This window comes from Apis mellifera, linkage group LG2, assembly GCF_003254395.2.
Source record: "Apis mellifera strain DH4 linkage group LG2, Amel_HAv3.1, whole genome shotgun sequence".
NCBI classification, from domain to species: Eukaryota; Metazoa; Arthropoda; class Insecta; order Hymenoptera; family Apidae; genus Apis; species Apis mellifera.
Window position 1 is genome coordinate 15,847,925 of NC_037639.1, and position 21,974 is coordinate 15,869,898.

Sequence of the window (21,974 nt, forward strand, 5' to 3'; positions counted from 1 at the left end):
TGACGATTGGTCGGCGAGTAATTTGACGTCAGCATGCAATGAAATAATTGGGGGCTCGCGCAATTGCGTTTTATTATTTTGTTCCTTCTCTGTGAATTGATCTTGGTATATCAGAATTATTGTGATTAGACGTTATCGACGAGTCGTAATAGCGACAAAAATTTTCCATAATAGCTGTTTTGAAATAGATTCATCCGAGAAATTTAAGCGATGATTTATCTATCGATTATACAGATTTTCGATGGTCGAAAAGAAATGGGCTTATATCGATCAAGTTTACGATGAGTAGAAAGACAATAGATCAAAGTAATATTTTATTGTCTCTTTTTATTTAACAAATTCATAAATTTACAATGGTACAAAATGCGATTCGGTAAAATAATACAATTCAACTTTATTTCTTAACATAGAACAGAACATATTTCGGCATACGTGCCGATGCACACGCCACATCGCTCATCGCAAACGCGGTCAAATTTAAAACAAGTATTCTTAGAAACCGATTCGAAATATTCGGTTTTCATATGTGTAAAAAATGTTATTCTGGAGTATTAAATGCTAATGAATGAATTTGATTCATCGATCCATGATCAAGGTATACTTCTTTATTGCGTAAATCTATTCTTTTGTTTCGTCGTGCATCGAAAGCTTCGTATTACCAACAGTCGTTTCATGTTCATATTATCGACCAAGACCGTCGTTGCCTACTACCAATATCAGTAATGATCTATGTATGTTTTGTTATTTTATATCCTTAAAAGATGGAAGCACTAATATTTTCAATGATTTTTCATATTTGAATACGTTATAGAATAAAAAAATGTTGGAGAATAAAGAATACATATAGAAATATTTTAATAATATATATATATATTCAGTTATATTTTAAGATAATAAAAATAAAAAAAAATAAAAAATATACAAATAATTAGTTTTCATGCACATTGCTATATGATATGTGTTTTTTCTTAATTATTTCATCATATATAAATATGACGATAATCATAAGACATGATCGATATAGAAATCAATTAGATTTGAATTGAAGTCGAACAATTTTTTTTTTTAATTTTAAAAAATAATTTTGATTTTTATATATTTATTAAAATTATTTTTAATATTTCAAGGCATACAAATAAGCGCACGATTTTAAATTTGAGAGAAATAATCTTTTAAGATTCGGTAATCTTTTGCGTAAGTTCCATAATCGATATAGATTATTTTAAATATTCGGTAAAATTGTCAAGGTCGATCGATTGACGTGGACGTTGACCAATTGGGTCACGTTCATTGATAAATACTTAGTTCGAATCGCGAAAGAAGAGAAGAGGTGGATATTGCCGTTTATTCGAAACGTGCGTTTTCATGCATATTTCGTAAGTCGCATATATACAATAAGTTATATTGCAATGTTTTAAATAAAACGTGCATTATTGAATTATCTAATAATAATAATAACAATCTCATTACGCGAATAAGAATTAATTCTTCGTTATATTTTGTACACAGTCGTAATGATAGATAATTGTACGTTGTTTATTGTCTGTATATCTTAATCTTCCATTTTGTCATATATCATGTATACATGATATCTTTTTTCTGTTTGATAATTCGATCGTACGAGAATCAGAAGGAATGCATTACAAAATTTTTGCTCCTTTCTGGTTGTCATTATTGTCGTCATCGTCACCGTGTGCCCTCTCGATACCGCGAGCCCTCCGCTCCGACCTATTTCCATCTAAAAATAGCCAATAGAATGATTGTCGTTACAGCAACGTTCATTTGGTCGCGGCATATCGCTATTAAACTCGAAGACTTCTTACGCGCAATTGGCTTTACACTCCCTTTGCCTTCCCTTCCTCGTTCCTTCTTTCGACCAATCCCGACACATGGTTTTTCGTCGCGAAGGTATCATGCGTATCACGATACTCTCTTTGCTATGGATAACGAGACATGTGCAATTTGTCATGTCTCAAATCTCAAATCTACTCGTGATACTTGATCTTAAAATATCAATCGAAACGAAGATAGAAACTCTTGTCTTGTTCTTTTTCTTTTTTTTATTTGTTCGACAGATCTCGAAGAGAAATATATTTTTCGCGGTATTATACTTTTATGGAATCGCAAATACGAGCATAAGATCGAGTTCTTTTCGTTGTAAAGAATAAGATTGGATAAAAGTCGTACTATCGTGTCCTTGACCGATCGAATGTAGCATGTGTGAAGCATGTAGGAACGAGTTGCGAAGAATGGGATAATTCACGGCTTATCGTGGTTAGAGGAGTTGACAAGCAAAACGGAAAGCTGGAGGCGGGGAATTGAAGTAAGTTCGAATCCGTAACACGGGCCGAGCGTCTGTAGCAGTTCGTTATGACGCGGTGCAACAATGCGCGGTCCGTTCGGCACTAATCGGGACTAATCGGGACTAATCGGGACCAATCGGGGCTCGCGATGCTGGGGGCTCGCCTCTTGCGTTCTTCGCGCATTCTTGACGCATTTCTCGCGCATAGACGATCGCGCGTGCTCATAAAGCGACCGCGTATCATCTCGACCGATTTAGTCGCGTACCGTATATCTCTCACCGCGTACCGTACACCGTATACCTTCTTCGCACGAATATCAGCGATCTTTTATTATCTCGAAATTTTCTAAGACGATTAATTTTTTCTCCTCGATTTTCAAACCATTACGATCCGTGACAATCGTAAGATTAACCAAGATTTTCGCATTTACTTCACCGAATCGTCGCCGTAAGTACGAATAGGTCGAAAAGGAAGATGCATCGATATGCATATTTTTTTTTCTTTTTTTTCTTCTTTTTTTTTTTAATTTCTTAATAAAGAGAAAAACAGGGAAGCAAGGAAGGAAGGAAGTGGCACAGATATAGTTAACAAAGAATCGTAGAATCGTGTCCGCGTTATGCTTAAAGGTATTGCGTTGCGCCGAAAATGTATAGTCTTACGATATCGCGTATCCCCCGTCACGCGGAGGATCGATTTACTCGACTTATTCTCTCGATGATTAGATCGTGAATCAAATCCAATCTCCGTTGGACCTATTAAGGTTCGAGGAAGAGGCGTTTGAATGGTTGGTTAATAAACGAAGCGACGCGTGTATAGCAGGTGTACACTTGGGCTGTCATAGTCGTTGGAGCTCGGCCGTTCGAGCTAATTTCTTTACGATCGAAACGATCGTAAGATAAATCATCGAAACAATTTTCACTTTGCCCGCGCCTCTTCGCCGCTCGTGGAAATTTTCCTAATCGAGCTAATGTAACGATCCCGCGTAACACGCCCAACGATTCGCCTGTCGATTCTGCGCCGCCCGGATACACGGTACGCGATAGTCATTAGTCTCCTCTCTCTCTCTCTTTCTCTCTCTCTATAACGAACAATTCTGGCGTTAAACCAACGAATTCGTGGCGGCCAGAAACTGGGTGGTGTATAAGGAGGGTCCTGGTGTTCGGGATTCGTTATTTTTAAACAACGTACGTTTCGTCAAAAACTCTCGTTCGTTCGTTCAAAGTCTCGTCGAATAGATCACGCGACATTCCGTTCAATCTCTTTACACCGCTTTCAACGGTGGATACCACGATTCAGCCGCCTCTCGATTTCCGACCGCGTCGTTCTCGCAGGTACCATCGAAACGTATATTAATCCGTGCCTCGAATTTTTTTTTTGTTTCAGGGAAGATGCATCCCTGTTCTCGCAGCTGAGACCGCCCCGTAGACTGCGCCAGTCGGCCCCTCCTCGTCCACGAGCAATCACTAGAAAGTAAGAAAAGCTCTAATATCGTCTTGCGTCTCGTCGTTAATGCAATCGCAAATCACGATTATCAATTATATCGCATAAGATAAATAGAAGCGAGTGCAAGACTAAATAAAAAAAAAAAAAAAAAAAGAGCTTAAGCGCGAGAAAGGGGGGTGAAAAAGAGTGAGAGAAAGGGGGAAAGAAAAGGGACGCAGCAAGCTACAAGGAGAAGAAAACGGGATGTTTTTATCCAAAAAAAGTGGACAGGATGCATAGACACTATACATAAATTTAGTATATATATATATATATATATGTATATATTTTATCGCAAAATACTCGATTAAAAAAAAAAAAACAAAAAATAAAAAAAGGATTCGCTGCGTGCGCGCGCGCACACGCATCCGTTTTTTCGAAATTTAGTAAAGCTAAGAGGTAAACCTAAAAAAAAAAAAAAAGAAGAGGAAGAAAACGGAAGAAGAAGAGGAGAGAAATAAGAGGGGAGGAGGAGAAAGACGAAAAAGAAAGGAAAAGAGAAGAAAAAAGTAAGAGAGAGAGAGAGACACTCGACTCGAGAAAAGAGAAAGAGGGAAGAGAAAGAGATCGCGGGAGATCATCGGTGAAGAGAAAATGGCCTCGAGCTGTTCCATCCGGTGTGGTTCGAGAAATATCCTGGTGAATGCTGCCGCTACGTTCCTCGCGCTCCTCGTCGTTCTTCGATGTTTCGCCAACGCCGAGAAACCATCTCCGTGCCAGAGGTAAGTAAAGCACACAACATGGAGTACAAGTAAAAAAACACGCGCGTACAATGTCGCCGAGGTAGCCCGTGGCGCGTGCCGTTCCTCGCCAATCGCGAATTCTCTCCACCTTTCTCTCCTCTTTTCGCCTCGCGTGTCTTGCCTCGCTCGCCTCGTCTCGCCCCGCCTCGCCCCGCCTCACTTCACCTCACCTTATCTCGCCTCACCTCACCTCACCTCACCTCACCTCACCTCACCTCACCTCACCTCACCTCGCTTCACCTCGCCTCGCGTCGCGTCCTTCCGTGTCCCGTTCTCGGATCGTTTTCCCGCCTATACGTTTCGTTGCGTAATACGAGACGCGCGTAATAACGATGACGCGCGTCGCTCGTGTCTCACATCGGTCGTCACGTTGATCGACGACGACCGGCGGGCCTAACCGAACTGACATCGCACGGCGACGTGTGACTCTCGACCAAATTAATCGGCATTGTTCGAGGCGAGCACGAGAGCACGAGGGCAAGTGGAATCTTCCCAAGCGTTTCGAATAAACGTTCGATCTCGTGTCTGCTGCTGGCCAGTCGCTTCGATCTGTGAGCATGCGCACGCGCGCGAGCGACCCACACTGGCGATGCTCGGTGATTCATCGCGTCGAGCGCAACGATGCCAACGAGTAGCGTTTGCGTTCCGCAGCTTCCTCGGCGAATCGCAAAATCGTCGAATTAAAAGATATGCCCTTAGCAATGAACTTCGGCGAAACGAAACGGTAACGGATTTTAACAGCTTTTTTTTAAATTATCGTGTTCCGCAAGTACAATGAACGTGACCTTACCACGCGTCCACGGATCGAAGCGCGGACGACGCGAGCATGATTCTGATATTTTCCAGCGACTCTCTCATTTATCATCGGTAAACATCGGTAACGGATAACAACTCGAGAATCATATACGTTAGATATTTCGTTCGAGAATTAATTCTTCCTTTCCTCGCGTCGATTCGTTCGAAACGATAAACGCTCGTTTCCCAAGAAAGAAATAATATCTTTGAAACGGATTTGTTTTTCATATCTTCTTTTTTTTTTTTTTCTTTTTTTTAACGCATTTATCATGCGTATTTTTATCACGAGATCAATTCGACGACGAAACGAAATCGGATTTGACGAGGAAGGGGGAAGGGGGAGTGGCCAGGTAGAGGAGTTTCGCGAATCGAGATAACGCGGACGAAAGATAGAACGGTTGGGATAAATAAATAAGTAAAAAAAAAAAAAATAATAATAAAACAAATCCAGGGTCTCTCCGTTATCGCGATAATTGCTGGTTGGAATTAGGCAAAGGAGGGGGGGGGATAAAAAGATGGCGAGGGGATGCGAGATCCGCGCGATAGGAGAACGGGACCACGGAGGAGGAGGAGGAGGTGGGAGGGGACGATAGGTTATCGAGGTTTTTTTAGATAGCGGATAGGAAAGAAACGGGATTGTTTCGAATATACACGATCCGACGGCCGAGAGTGTGTGCGTGTACGTGTGCGTGTTGGGCTTGCAGCGACGTTTACTGCCGAGGCGAGTTGCTGCACACGATACAGATGGCCTCGATCTACAAGGACTCGAAAACGTTCGTCGACATGAAGATGAAACGTCCGCCTGACGAGACGTTGAAGTCGTTTCGAGAGTTCATGGAGCGGCACGAACAGATGCCAACCAGGTACCAGATCGAGCGATTCGTCAACGACACGTTCGACCCGGAAGGATCCGAGTTCGAGGATTGGGATCCGGACGATTGGACGTTCAGGCCCAAGTTTCTCTCCAGAATTCTCGACGACGATCTTCGTAACTTCGCCTCAGAGTTGAACGGTATATGGAAAATGCTCGGGCGAAAGATGAAGGACGATGTCCGCGTGAACGAGGAGCTCTACTCGATCATTTACGTGCCGCATCCGGTCATCGTCCCCGGAGGCAGATTTCGCGAATTTTATTACTGGGACTCGTATTGGATCGTGAAAGGATTGCTCCTCTCGGAGATGTACACAACCGTGAAGGGAATGTTGACCAATTTCGTCTCCCTCGTGGACAAGATCGGTTTCATACCGAACGGAGGCAGGATATACTACACGATGAGATCCCAACCGCCCATGTTGATTCCCATGGTGGACGAGTATCTGAAGATCACTCACGATTACGAGTGGCTCGAGAACAATCTTTACCTCCTCGAGAAGGAGTTCGACTTTTGGATGACCAATCGGACGGTCGAGATCGAGGTGGACGGTGTCAATTACGTGTTGGCCAGATACAACGAGCAGTCGTCCGGCCCTCGGCCGGAATCCTACAAGTAAGTAAACAAACAAAACCGACCGCGTCGTCCTTGCGACCTACCGTTTAACCGTCCAATTTCTATCGTTCAGAGAGGATTACCTTACCAGCCAAAGTTTTCGCACCAACGAAGAGAAGGACAATTATTATTCCGAGTTGAAAACGGCTGCCGAATCCGGTTGGGATTTTTCCAGCCGTTGGTTCATACTGGACGGCACGAACAAAGGTAATTCTTCGTTCTTCTTTTTCCTCCCCTCCCCCATCTTGGACTCGAAACGATGTAATAATCGTGTGTTTCGCAACGTAATACGACGCGATTGTTAATAATCACGTTGATAAATGCTTCCTCTTTTTTCCTCTCAATCTCTCTCTCTTGATTTTTCCTCTTCCCGTTCTTTCGTTTTCCAAATCGATCCCCCAAACCTTCCTCCTTCTCCTCCTCGAATATTTTAACTCTGGATACCCCGTCATCGATCGATATTCTTCTTCTTCTTCAGGTAATCTGACCAATTTGAAAACGAGGTACATTATCCCGGTCGACTTGAACTCGATAATATATCGGAACGCGGTGCTGCTGGCACAGTACAATCAAAGGATGGGAAACGAATCGAAAGTGGCGTATTACCAGAAAAGGGCGGCCGAGTGGAAGAGGGCGATTCAGGCTGTGCTGTGGCACGACGAGGTCGGCGCGTGGCTCGACTACGACATATTGAACGACATAAAGAGGGATTACTTCTATCCGACCAACATCCTCCCCCTGTGGACCGATTGCTACGACATCGCGAAGAGGGAGGAGTACGTGTCGAAGGTGCTCAAGTATCTGGAGAAGAACAAGATAATGTTGAATCTTGGCGGTATACCGACCACGCTCGAGCACTCGGGCGAGCAATGGGATTATCCCAACGCTTGGCCGCCCCTGCAATATTTCGTGATCATGGCGTTGAACAAGACGGAGGACCCGTGGGCCCAGAGGCTCGCCTATGAGATAAGCGAGCGATGGGTACGAAGCAATTACAAGGCGTACAACGAGACGCACAGCATGTTCGAGAAGGTATATATATTACCCGAACGATTGTACGGCGGGTAATGTAGCAGTAATGTCCCGCCACGTTGCCACGTTGCCAAATCGATTATCGCTCCGCCGTTTTTTGCCCAGTACGACGCGACCGTCTCGGGCGGGCACGGGGGCGGTGGCGAGTACGAGGTCCAGCTAGGTTTCGGTTGGAGCAACGGGGTCATCATGGATCTGCTGAACAGGTACGGGGACAAATTGACGGCCGAGGATCGTTTCGTGGCTACCTTCCATTCCAACTCGACCCCTCAACCGGTCGTCGTCTCGACCGCCGGCCAAGTGATGACCGGTATTCTCGCTCTCGTCATATCCTTGGCCGCAGGATTTATCGGGTGAGGTAAGTTGTTTACCGTCCAGCCCTTCTGTGTGTATGTGTGTGTGTGTGTATATATACACACACACATCCACGAGTTTCGTCGAAACGATAATAAACCAACTTCTCCTCTGTTTTGTTTTATGTTTCAGATATCCTTGCTTGCGCCATTTCTCGCACCTGTTCGTCTATCTATCGGTCTATCTGGGAGAATTTCTTTGTGCCAAGCGTGCACAAAAACGTCGATCTCGCTTTTTCTCCGCTTCTCTCTCTCTTTCTTTCTCTCCCCTCCCCACAATTCTACGAGGAGTCCATCACGTCTGGAAGGAAATCGGACGCGGTGTTTTATTCTCCGTTTATTTCGCGACTCTCTCTCTCTCTCTCTCTCTCTCTCTCTCTCTCTCTCTCTCTCTCTCTCTCTCTCTCTTTCCTCTAACGTGTTCTGTGATTTTTAATCGTGCTCCCCCCTGTTGTGTAACGATCGTTGTCTTCGCTGGTCGAGGATCGCTCTTTTTTTAAGGGATTGAGTGAGAACGCGGGTTAACGATCCCAAAATTTATTATTATTATTCCCTTAACTCGCAGTATTATGGAATGAATTTTGTTTTCGTTTTCTTTTTCTCTTTCTCTTCTGTTTTCGCTTCGAGAGTCGAAGCGCGCAAACAAAGTTGGTCAACAATGAAAGAAACGACGAGAGTCGATCGATGACAAATCGAAACGAATCATCGATTTCGATCGAAGCCGATTTATTCGAAGAATCGAGGAAGCGAATATATATATGTGTGTATATATATATGTATATTCGTCTAGTCATTTTTTTTTCTCGAACGAACCAAACTACCAAAGAGGGCCGTACCAATGAATCTTGGATCATTCCTCGGATGAACCGTCAACCTCGCCACTGTTCCATTCCGGATAAACTGAGCTTATTTTTTTTTTGTTTTTTTTTTTTTTTTGTATAATTTTTATCGACGATCTCCAAGTTATTATTCCACTTGGAGAGGGGGACCAAGACGGGTTCACAAGATCTCGTGTCGCATTATATTTTATCAACGAGCTATGAAAATGTTTTCAATGTTGCCCGTTTTTAGATTAGTCGACGCATTCCGGCAATACGTTGTTAAGTATTTTTTTTTTTTTTTCTTTTTAACAAAGGTGTACATATATATATATATTGCCGTATAGATAGCGATAACTCGACGTTCCTACTTATTATCGTCAAAAATGAATATTTCGCTCGTTCAAAGATATCTGTAATAACAATAAAAGAACGTAAGAAATTATCGTTGACGTATTTCGCAGCGGATCGTTGATCGATCGATAAAAATCGACGAATCGGTTGGATGAGAGTATAGGGGTTGCAGGACGACCGGAACAAGACTGGGTTAGAGATTAGAGATTAGCAGAAAGTATATCTAAAAATATCGTCGCGAGGGAAAAGTAGATGATAAATTTAATTTGTTTCGATCAACGATATATATATATATATGTATATAAGTATATATATATATATATACATATATCTCGCTATGCCTTACCTACGTTTGCTTGCCTTGTGTGGTGGTAACATTTCAATAAAGTGTATAAATCAGAAAATCTACCCGACACCTGTTCTCCAACGATTATTCCAACGATATGCTCTCCACGAATTTTATCACGTTTCCTTTATCCGTTATATTTTGCAATGCCAACGAAATATATATATATATGTATATGTATATATTTTAGGCACACAATACTCTCGTTATTGTATCGACAGTTCGCATAAACAACTGCATAAACGTTGACACCGTTCTTACTCGTGTAATATTTTTCCTTTATCTCTTTCCTTTATCTCCTCGTCGTCTCCTCGATTATCGTCGAGTAATAAAACACACACGCCCATCTTGGACGGAACGAAATTCACTTGAAATTCAACTCGATCGAAAGTTCACAATTCTCTCTCGATTAATTCGACGATGATTCGAGAAACGCCGGAAATTGTCACGATCGTACACGTAACGCGCGATTTTATCTTTTGCGCCGCGGCAAACCGATCCATTAACCTGGAACGCGAAACCTGTATCTTTTTTCCGTCTTCGTCTCGTACGATTCTTCGATATCGTTGAATAAAATACGCGCAAAATACTTACGATCGAGCCAAAGATTAAACGCGTTAAATTCATCTAACACGATTAAATTGATTTATTGTTTATTATGCGCGCGCAACGTACATACAGTATGAACGCATGTCGCGTGGAACGACGAGCGTGTCCTTACAGGAAGCGAACGGTACATAAAACTCTCGTTGTTTCACTCTCTCGTTCCATTCGACGCTCCGTAGGAATAAAAATTGAAGGAAAGTGGTGATAATTGTTTTTGCTAATCGTTTACAGAATGGTGGTGTACAAAAGGCGGCATTATTACGTACCGGGCCCGTCCACGATGCCAAACAAGAGGAAAGTAATATCGCCGAGTGGGAATCTTTACCGAAAGAGGATCGCTTACACCGAGCTCAAGGACATGAACAACTATTGACGACCGTTGCTCTTCTAGAGAGCCCAAGCTTCTGTGCGAAGCGACCGTTGAAGCGCGATAACGGCGAAGCGCGGGGCGAGGCGAGACAAGGACAAGTAAACAAACACTTGGTCGAACTTGGTTCCCATTGTTACTTCAACTGCCGTGATCATCGGCCGTGAAATCGACCAAAACACTGTGCAAAACTCGCCCGATATTTCGCTCTCGCGCAATTCGATCGTGCACTAACCGCGTGTGTACCACCACCACCACCACCACCACCACTACCACCACCATTACCACCACCATATCACCACCACCACCACCACCACTACTATTATTACTACTACTATTTAGTAGAATTTTTTCACTCGCGAACGATCGTTCTCTTCGAATGATCGCGATTCGCGTGTGTTCACCAGACGTCTCTCTTTTTATTTTTTTTTTTTCTTCTTTCTCCGTTTTCGACGATAAATCGATTGTACGCGTTTCGATTAGCGAGGAAGCGGGGAAGGTGATACGGTGAAACGGCGACACGGTGATACACGGTACCGACTCGTTCCTATTGATCGTCGCGTTTTAAACCGACGACCGTTTCCTTCTTCCCTCCCTAATTTTCGAAAACGCGCACGGCATCATCGCGAATTCGAAACGAATTCGCCGTTCCTCTCGTTGTGCGGACCCCCTTCCCCCTTCGCCTCTCCCCTTACCCTTCTCCCCGAAGCATCCGGCCTAATTATCTAACAACATTTTTCTTCACTGCGATCGCGTGCTCGACGACACGAAATCGAGTTTGACGATTTGAAGAGAGGATCGATTAGCGGACGATCGAGGAAATCGATAATAATACGGTCGTGTAACTCGTAGAAACGAGATCGCGCTTTTTACGTCATGTTGTTTATAGACGAGAGATCGTCGTTTAAATGATCGATCGAGATGTATAGATAAAAAATTTTCGATAAAAATCTTGTATTTTTCCGGATATTTTTGTATAAGGTGAACCCGTTTAGCCGCTTGCGCGATTTAGTCAAAAATCCACACTGACGATGGCGCACCGTTCGCCGTCTCGTAACGTATTCTTCTCTGTTCGTAAATAGAAGAAACGGCTCTTTATATAATTATCCGTATTCGCGGATTCGATTGCGGGAATAAAATATTGGAAGGGAAAAAAAAAAAAAAAAAAAAAAAAAAGAATGGAGGATCGAACGGTTCGCCGATCGTTGATTAACGAGCAAACATTTGCGTTTTCATGATTTTTCGACATTGTTCGAAGCACTGTTACTTTTATCGTGAACAACGCGAGATGCGTACGTATAAATATAGATAAATATAGTTAGTTAATTAGATAGATAAATGAATAGATTAGTTAGAGAATTTTGTGTTACAAATGTGAACGAATACGCGCCGTTCGATTTTGCCGCGAATCAATTAAGTAATAATAAACGGTCGGTAGAAAATCGATATCGCGGTATTTCGTTGAACGCTACGAATGATGAAATTTGAAACCGGATTGCGCCCAGAGGACGAAAACGATACGCTCAAATACAAGTTTCTCGTTATCTACGAAATATCATTTCTATGTATTTTCGTATGCGTATCCCGAAATCTCTACACGAGATATCTCGATATCATCTGTTGTGTACATATATATATATACATATATGTCTATATATCTATATATATATATATATATATATATATATATATCAAATTAATTTGTTATTTTGACGTTTTCATCAACGATGGTGGAAACTCTAGTTATCTCGTTCGTGCAGGATATCATTCGCTGTTATTTTTCAGCCAATGAAACGGGCGCCAATTTTGACAAGCAGGATCTTAGAGAAAACTGTCGCCGCGATTTGTAAAACAAAATAGAACGAGAATCTTAACTGATTTTCTTAGAATCAAAAGAAAAATATTATTTCGTATAAATGCATTATAATACTAATCGAAAAAAAAAAAAAAAAAAAACGATGTTCATTTTCGAGGATGAACGAATAATTCAACGTCGTAGAAATCTCTTTCGAGAGACGTTATTGTTTCGTTTATTATCTCATTTAAATATTCTCATATCCTTATTATTTATTTATAGATTTTTTTTTTTTTCCCCCTTTGACTTATCACGATGCACGTTTTTCCCTATTGTTGCTTACGGAATCTCGTTTCGGGAAAACCAACCGTTCAACATGTTTTTATCGTCAGGCTTCGTGGCGAAGAGCCAAGTGAGAACATCGTGAAAACTCTTACGCGTTGCGATATTTTGATCATTGTGATATTTGGAAATTTAGATAACAAAATATTATTTTTCTCTCTCTTTCTTTCTTTCTCTCTCTCTCTCTCTCTCTCTCTATCTCGAACTATTTCTTCTTTCTCCCGTTTTACTTTTCGTAAACAAATCGCCATCCCTCCATATTGGTTAGAATGGAACGTTTCGAATCGTTGATTCGATTCCGTTCAGCGATTTGTAATCGATCGATTATATCGATACAGAGAAAGTCGATATTGAACATTGTCTGAGCGTGAATCGAGTATTTTTTCATTTTTTTTTTGAAAAAAAAAAAAAGTAGAAAATACTTGTGATGCGTGTTTCCATGATAACCATCGTATGTGTTGTTTGTAAACAGAAGATTCGAGGGATAACCGCGACCGCGTTTAATGTATGTACACACACACACACACACACACACCTGCGCGTACATTCGACAGAAGATATATAATGCTCGTTGGGAAGGAAAAATAAAAGAAAAAAAGGAAAAAAGAAGGAAAAATAAACTATTGTGATACGCTGGCGTATCGTTTGAAAATTTCTAAAGGAAAGAAAGATTATTAAAAAAAACTTGTTTCTTTTTCTTTTTTTTTTCCCTCTTTTTTTCTTTCTTTCTCGTATGTATATGTACACATGTATCAGCAATTATATTTTAACAAAGTATGCTCGTTTGGTAAATAAAGTTCAAAAAAAGAAAAAAAAAAAAAAAAAAAGAAAAGAAACGAAAAAGTGTATAATAAAGAGAAGAAAAAAAAAAAACAAAGTGTCGGGGATTGTTCGCTTCGTTCGCGATTACAACAAAATCTAATTATCCTAATACATTACTTGTATTTGTTTATAATATATATATATATACCACGTAACAAGAAGGAAAAAAAATACTGAATTACACGAGGACGCCTTGTTGAAAGGCGCGCGCACAATACACACGCACACACGCGAACCCCATCGATGTTTTCGCAAGATACTTTTTCTTTGTTTATTTATTGGCAAAATACGATTTATAATACTTGTCACTGGTAAGTTTGCACGATCTTGCTAAATCTATTAGATTGCTGGACGCAATGTTATTATCGCGGTCATTCGCGATCGTATTGACGTTGAAGTTTCATTTTTTCTTTTTCCCTTGAGAAACGTTGTTGAACAATCTCGAGATATCGTTCTTTTTTTCGTGTGAAAACAGCGCGAACCATAAAAGTTATTGATCGATGAAATACAGAAGAAAAAAAAAAGTAAACAAACGCTTTGAAAAATGAAGTTTCATTTCGATCCTTTCTCGTCTTTAACCTAAACTTTAACCATTTGTCGCATTTAATACTATAATACGATGTTTCGTTATCCATCAAAAGAGAATAGTCGCCACTCGTTCTTCTTTTCTTTCATTCTCTCGAAATATAAGATCTAAAAAAATATATATATATATGTATATATAAGAGCATATGTATGACCATCATCATCATCATCATCAAACCATCGTGACAACGAAACAATGATCGTCGTAATATATTGATTTTATTTAAGTTTCGGACGTTTGCCAATCTTCGCGCTGTCGTACGATACTCTTGTGCCACGTTTGTGAGAATTTTAAATTATTCTTGGGGCATAAAAATATCACAAATTAACTTACAGAAACTCACAGAAATTATAATATTCATTGGAGTCTTGTTACATAACGATCGTCGTCGTTTTATCGCACGTTCAACTAATCACAATTCTTTCTATTCTCGTGCGTGCATTTCAATTGAAAGTATCATCTATTGAAACTGTACAAATATGTGTTCAAAAATTAATTATATACAAAATAATAGAAAAAAAAAAAAAAGAAAAATATGCATTTTCTTTTGTAAAAATTTCTTCTCGAAAAAAGTAATGAAATTTGTATGTAATAATAATTGATTAATAACAAAATACAATTATTCTTTACATAGAAAGAATTTCAATATTGAAATTTAATATTAAAGGAAAATCAATTGATTCAGTGACGATATTATATAATCAAATGTTAGAAAGATTATATTGATATCTATCAGTGATGAGCAATCATTATTGATCAATTAAATTATTTCAAAACTAGTTTATCTAAAAGTGACATAATGATTAGCTATGAATAAAAAATAAAGAGGAAGACAAATTATTAAATGTCTACATATTAGCACTTTGGTGCATAACAATGTGTACACACAGCACGCGCACACGTATACATACGTACATACATACACACACATACACGCAGGACAGACACACAGAGACGTATACGAAAGTATGCACGCACACTTTCTCTCTTTTCGATGTATATTTACATATGATTAACGCGTTTTGTTGAATATAAAATACCTGTGCGTAGACTTATGTACGTTTTTTTTTTTTTTACTAGTTTCATCCGTTTTTTTCGTTTTCTCTTTTTTTTTTTTTTTTTTTTTTTTAGGCAAACTTACGTCATGGGGCATTATAAATATAGTCATTGTATTAATCTAATAGTAATTAAGTAATCCTAAAAATAAATATCTATCACAAAAGACTGGTTTACATAGTAAGTGGCTTTTGCGGATTACGGGTTAATTCCCGGTGTCAACATACTCCTGTTAACTTTACTCTTTTCTCGGCGACATGAATCGAATTAAACGTGGCGAGTTCTTATACTCTAAATATTTACAAATTATACGTCAATGGTACTTTCTAATTTACGTATTTTTCTTTTGACAAATTTTTTTTTTTTTTTTTTCCATGAAAACTAAAACACAATAAAATAAACTATCGTTCGTTCGTATCACGTTCATATCATCATACATCACAAAAATAATGTTCATGACACAATAAATTTATCAAAACTGTACGATTGCCGTGACTATTACTTTGTAATTCAATGATCAGAACGAGGATTCCGCTTGATAGTTTCTCTAGATAATTATTTTGCACATTGTAAGTGAAAATGTTCTTCATGCGTGAAACATGACGAATCAGTTACGAAGAAAAAAAAAAAAATCATATTTGAAATCATTTTTTTAAACGGCACAGTCTTTGTTCTCATGAACGATTCGTTCATGATTAGTGTATCTTAACAATGGAGCCCCTACATTTACCACTGCACTTGGTTCTTCCTCATTATTCACGGAACACGTAACGATTTCCTCTAAAAATAGATATGTAAATATGTAAATTTTAGAATAATAATAATAATAATGATAATAAAAGAATAAAAATATTTTTACTTACCGGGTAAACATAATTGTAATTGATCGCTACTAGGATTGGTACTATCTCCTGTACCGCTGTCTTTACTATGCTGGGAACTCGTTTCCAAATATATATGCGTTTGCGTATCTGCTACCGTACCTGTTAGAGTCGGCGTTGGTTGTGCATGCGGTCTACCTTGAGCAACGTTATTCAACCGTCTTCTAGTTTGATAGATTATAACTACCCACACTATAGACGTACCAACAGCGCAACACACAACAGTGATTATTATCAAACCGAGAATATCATCTTCGTTTACCGACCCGGGGCTGGGAGTCGAAATCGGAGCTGTGGAATAAGCAATATTTTTGTATATTTTACTTTAAATTATTATACGTATATACTTTATATCATTATATTAGTATATTTTACTTTAAATTTTGAAGAAGAAAAAATTTAACTGAAAAAAACATTTTACCTGGTTTTACAGTAAGATGAGATGCGCCAACAACGCTGCCCAATGAATTGCTCATTTCACATTCGTAACTACCAGCGTCACTAATTCTAGTGTCGACAATAATCAAAAGCTGATCTTCAGCAGTGAAAAAATGCCGTTCGGTCGCTAACAGAGGATTACCATTTTTACGCCAAGATAACTTTGGTCTGGGCATACCACTTGCCATACACTCCAATACGATTGAACCACCAACTGTCACCTCTTTATTTTCCATCGGTTTTACGAACGATGGTGTTTCTTTAAAAAGAAAAAAAAAAAATCATAATCGCAATTATTTACTAAGAAACGAAGAATTTAATTTTCGTTCACATCAAACAATTATGGAAAAAATTTACCTAATATCGTGAGAGTAGCATTTGCAACGATCAAGCCAGCAAGATTTTGCGCGGTACAGGAGTAAACGCCACTGTCGGCAGTTTTCACATCGACGATGAATAATACATCGTCAGTCGGCATCATATGCATTCTTCTTTCTCTTGCCGCTGGAAAATCATTACCACCATCCTTTTGCCATGCTATTTGCGGTGATGGTTGCCCTTCCGCTGAACATTCGAGGCGAGCAGTGCTTCCAGCAATTACACGTATATCATGTGGAATTTTTGAAAAAGATGGATATACTATAATAAAAATTTCCATTATTATTTGTGATATATTTCTAACAGATGGAATATTATGTGTTAATATTTGTTTAAATATTTTCATGTTTGAATTAATGTAACTCACTTAAAATGCTTAATTTTGCTTTTGCAGAATATGTTGTTCCATATGTATTGGTCACCATGCACTGATATTTTCCAGCATTTGCATGAGTAACGTTAGTAAGATGTAAGATAGAAGTTGCCTCTGTTACTCCATTCTCCGTAGAATCGGTGTTTATTTGTAGATTGTCATCATTAATTTCAATATTATCGTGTTTCCAAGTAAAATGTAATCTTGCTATAGCGGTACTCGTTGCTCGACAAACCAATGTCACGTTGTCTCCTTTAATACCCATCTGACTTTTAGGTTCTTCGATGATTCTTGGCTTCGGATATTCATCTGAATCCCATGTATTCGCATTATTATATTTTTGAACGAATAATTAATTTATGCGAAATTATCAAATTATATTAAAAGTATAATTTTTTGATCGTTAAACTAACCGCATGTAAAATTTTTATGATGAAGTTGAGTTAATGACATTCCTTGTAACCAATGTGGAAACCCGCAATAAACTTCCGCATCGGTGTAACTATGCTCACGTAACCACATACTTAACCATTGTAAGCCACAATCACAAACTAAAACACCTTCACACAACAAGGATAAAAATAGATAAAAATAAATGCAAATATTAAATCGTAAAACGTTACAAGCATATTTATATACTTATACATACTCGAATTCATTCTCAATTTAGTTAATCTAGTCATTGAAACGAATGCATTTTCCTGAATACTTGTTATATTATTTCCACTTAAATCCAATTCGGTTACATTACTTAATCCGGTAAACGCATTTTTGTTTATTGATTTTATTCTATTGTGTGCTAATCCTAGTTTCCATAATTGTCCGAGTGGATCAAAGGCACCATTAATATCTTCCACCATGTACGAAATTTTATTAAACTTCAATTCCCTTTAACAATAATATGATTATTATAAAAATTTGTTGGATTTTTACAAATCTTTATGTTGTACATATATGTTATAGTATGATATATGTTATAGTATTATATATATTATACGTACAATATTTGTAGATTAGGAGTTGAACTGAATGCGCCATCTGCAATGTATGTAATCTGATTGTGATCCAGTTTAAGTTTTTTCAATTTTTCCAAAAATTCAAAAGTATCTCGTTCAATTGTGGATATTTCATTATATGATAAATCTCTGTAAATATATTTTTTTTTGTAACCGAATATAATTTGATAAAATGATAAATTTTGTTAATTTTTTATTGTCATAATCCTATTATAGTATATTATTATAGTATATTAGAATTAAAATATTACTAACAATTCGATGATTTCTTTGCATCTATCCCATGCTTGTATTTCAATAGTGCGTATTCGATTGTGTGATAACGTTAATTTTTGTAAATGTTCTAATCCGAATAGACCACCTTTTCTCACCATAGTTAATAAATTAAAGTCAAGTTCTAGAATCGTTAAATTTTCGAGAGGCCAAAACGCACCATCATCTAATGTTTCGATTTTATTTTTTTTTAAATGTAATTCTTTTAGATTTTTTAAACCTCTAAGGCTAAGTCCTTGGATTGTCTGCAATTCATTTCTATTTATTTCCCTAGAAAAAAGCATTATACATTAATCAATATAATTAATAAATATAAGTAATGATATAAACAATAATGAACAACAAAAAAATCATATGAAATAATTTCTCACAATATACGCAATTTTTTTAAGTTTGTAAAAAGATCTTTCAATTGTGTCAAATAATTTTTATTCAGTCGTAATTCTTCTAATGAAGTTAAATTATCCAAACTCCCATTTTCAATGACTTTTATTTGATTTTTATTTAAATTTCTGTAAGAAAATAAAAAAAATTTTAAATAGGTTTATAAGAATTGTTATGAGTTTTATACATTCAAGGATAATAAAATAATTCCATACAAATGTGTAAGGCAATTAGGTGCAAGAAAGGATCCATTTCGAATAACACTTATTTTATTTCCACTAAGATCCAAGTTTTGAAGCCGTTGCAAGTTGAGTAATGCGGTTCCATTTATATCGGTAATTGAATTGTGAGCTCTATAAAAATAAAATATTATTTATTTTTATATTATTATGTTATTTTTTCTTATAATCTCTACTATCCCCAATATTTAATAATATAATATAAGCAATATACTTACAATGCAAGATGTGTTATGTTTTTAACAAAAAACATGTCTGGCACTTGTGTTAATTGGTTTTTATTTACTTTAAGCATTTGTAAGTGCGTACCTTCTGACAAAATAATTTTAAAGTCATCTCCAAATTTGTTTCCACTGAGATCTCTTGAATAATTAATAATAATATCAAAATATTAATTAAAGTAATTCTTTTTAAAGATATATCATCAATTGAAATATTTTTTTATTTTTAAAAATATTACTCACAATTCTTTCAATTTAGTTAAATGTAATAAAACATCAGGCTCCAAACTAGCTATATTGTTCCCTTTTAATCCTCTGCAAAAAAGAAAACAAGATTTTTGTTTTTTGTCTTTTTTTTGTTTATTGCTTATCTACTTATCTACTAACATAATCAATATATTTTATATTTAATATATATATATATATATATATATATATATATATATATATATATATATATATATATATGCATGGATGTAATAATTATTATATTTATGAATACAATTATAATATTTAAAATTTAATTATAAATAACATAAATATAAAGAAAAATATTTTTCATTTCAATTTTATTCTCTTTAATTCGATCAAATATTAAGTACTATATTTTTAAAAATATATTTGAAAAAGAAAATTTGCTTTTCAATATTTAATCTTATTTGTTAATATTTAAAATAAAACTATATAATATTTTATATAATAAATAAAAAGTAATAATTACAAATTAATCGATAAATATTACAATATTATAATAATAATAATAAATAATTTAACGATTATATTAATGTTGTATTTATCCATAGTGGATTCAATAAATTACATAATCTTAATAAAGAAAAGTTAGTTTTATAGAATATTTGTAAATTAACAATAGCAAACTTTTTAAATAAGAATCTGCAAGATTAAGATAATAATAATATTTATATTGATTTATTTAATGAAATCGATATCATTATCATTTACGTTCACACTTCTGTTATAAATTTACAATGTACTCTCTTATCTTTATCTTGTCAGATCATGTTACACTGCATAGTTTTTAGTTTAAATCTTAAGTAATGAATATTTGTATATTTATGTAAATTTAAATCAATTTAATAATGAATTAAAAAGGAATAAAAATTTGATCATATATACTTTTAATAATAATTCATTAAATAAGGAATTATCAGTATTAAATATCGTGATGTTCTAATGAATTTTCGAAAGCAAGTCGAACTAAAACAAACCATGAAAGACAATATGATGGTGGTGATAATATAGTGATGATATACATTTTTCTTGATAGGATAATATGCAATTATTTACTTACAAGATCTCTGTCCATGGTGGTAGTCCGCTGGGTGCTCCAATCAATTGTAAGTTAATGCAGTCCACCACATTTCCAAGACAATCACACTCAACAGGACATTGATTATCCTTTATGTTGCCATACGATATCTTGTTGGCTTTTATAAAGTTTGATGAAGTTAGAAATAATATTGGTAATATAACAATCGCCCATTTGTATTTCCACACAAATCGATGATCGAAAAAAATTTGTTCTGTATTCGACATTGTATACACCGTCGTACCGTTTCGCTTAAAATTTATTTCGTAACTGTACACTGCGTACTAATAGTTTTCTCCATAGCGATTCGTGGAATAATGGCAACATTCCTTGTAAAAGCATCACCGTAATAATAAAAATTACCACGTTCTATCGATTAAAAACAAACTTGTCTCTTAAAAACGCTTCAACCCACACACCATGATGACGCCCACGGACCGATGCGAAACTCCCTCACTGATTGCGCGATACCATTCTTTCTTTCTTTCTCTCTCTCTCTCTTTCTTTCCTTCTTTCCCATGTATCTATCTATTTCTTCACAATGATCCAACCTTCATATTACTAGAAATTTATTTCCTAGCTAGTAATATTTTCTAAGTATAGTAACGAACCATATAAGTTTAATAAAAAAAATAAGGGTCAAGATTTATCTTTAAGTTTTCCACATTAATTTCCATAATTTAATAAATTATTCATTGTGTATGAAAAGTACTTGAAAACAAATTAAATTAAAATAAATTGTTACTAGCTTATATATTTTTATTCGATGAATATATTAATATTTCTAATGCTATCGTAAAATATGTAGAATTATTTACAAGACTGGTTTATACATATATTTAATTGCAAAATATGTATACTATTATGAAATATGTCTCTGAGGATTACTTTATTTTAATTAATATTTAGCACAAACATATTCTATGATTATTTTTTTCATTATAATTTTATATAACATGAAAATTCTTATAGAATGAATTTCAATTTATGATCAAAATAGAATAAAATTTATTTAATAAATTATTTAAATTATTATTTAATAAATAAGGGTAGGTATTGTTGAAAAAATCATAAATTGTTACTAAATACTTATATTTGTATTATTATTATTAGATCACTATTTTTATATTTATATTTTGTCAATAAATCACTAT

The 21,974-nt window shown here is 36.5% G+C and overlaps 3 protein-coding genes and 2 long non-coding RNA genes across 9 annotated transcripts in view; 2 read left to right on the top strand and 3 right to left on the bottom strand.

The window, feature by feature from the left end:
• LOC410796 (histone lysine demethylase PHF8) overlaps positions 1-3,899 on the top strand; it is a 20,322-nt gene extending 16,423 nt beyond the window's left edge. For all 4 annotated transcript variants that reach the window (XM_026446517.1, XM_006568749.3, XM_006568747.3 and 1 more), the window contains one exon: positions 3,687-3,899. The gene's annotated coding sequence lies outside the window, so the exon portion shown is untranslated. The remainder of the gene's footprint in view (positions 1-3,686) is intronic.
• Positions 311-2,673, bottom strand: LOC102655645. Its single transcript, XR_411264.3, has 2 exons — positions 1,824-2,673; positions 311-1,738 (listed from the first exon to the last, which is right to left on the bottom strand). It is a non-coding gene; the product is annotated as an uncharacterized LOC102655645 (long non-coding RNA).
• LOC410795 (trehalase) lies at positions 2,554-16,874 on the top strand. Of its 2 annotated transcripts, NM_001112671.1 has the most exon segments (7): positions 2,554-2,750; positions 3,687-4,507; positions 6,028-6,810; positions 6,884-7,017; positions 7,289-7,842; positions 7,948-8,195; positions 16,602-16,874. In NM_001112671.1, coding segments are annotated over 6 exon segments (1,881 nt in total). In that variant the 5' UTR covers positions 2,554-2,750; positions 3,687-4,379; the 3' UTR covers positions 16,636-16,874.
• Positions 9,303-10,553, bottom strand: LOC107966105. The gene is made up of 2 exons (XR_001706533.2): positions 9,714-10,553; positions 9,303-9,426 (listed from the first exon to the last, which is right to left on the bottom strand). It is a non-coding gene; the product is annotated as an uncharacterized LOC107966105 (long non-coding RNA).
• LOC726128 (leucine-rich repeats and immunoglobulin-like domains protein 3) lies at positions 15,337-21,301 on the bottom strand. Its single transcript, XM_026446516.1, has 14 exons — positions 20,803-21,301; positions 19,734-19,805; positions 19,488-19,631; positions 19,246-19,383; positions 19,018-19,158; positions 18,629-18,916; positions 18,359-18,502; positions 18,007-18,245; positions 17,771-17,917; positions 17,352-17,666; positions 16,964-17,245; positions 16,590-16,865; positions 16,151-16,459; positions 15,337-16,067 (listed from the first exon to the last, which is right to left on the bottom strand). Exons 1-14 carry the CDS (start codon positions 21,045-21,047, stop codon positions 15,940-15,942), a joined length of 2,868 nt encoding a protein of 955 aa, XP_026302301.1. The 5' UTR covers positions 21,048-21,301; the 3' UTR covers positions 15,337-15,939.
• Between the last annotated feature and the right edge of the window lie 673 nt (positions 21,302-21,974).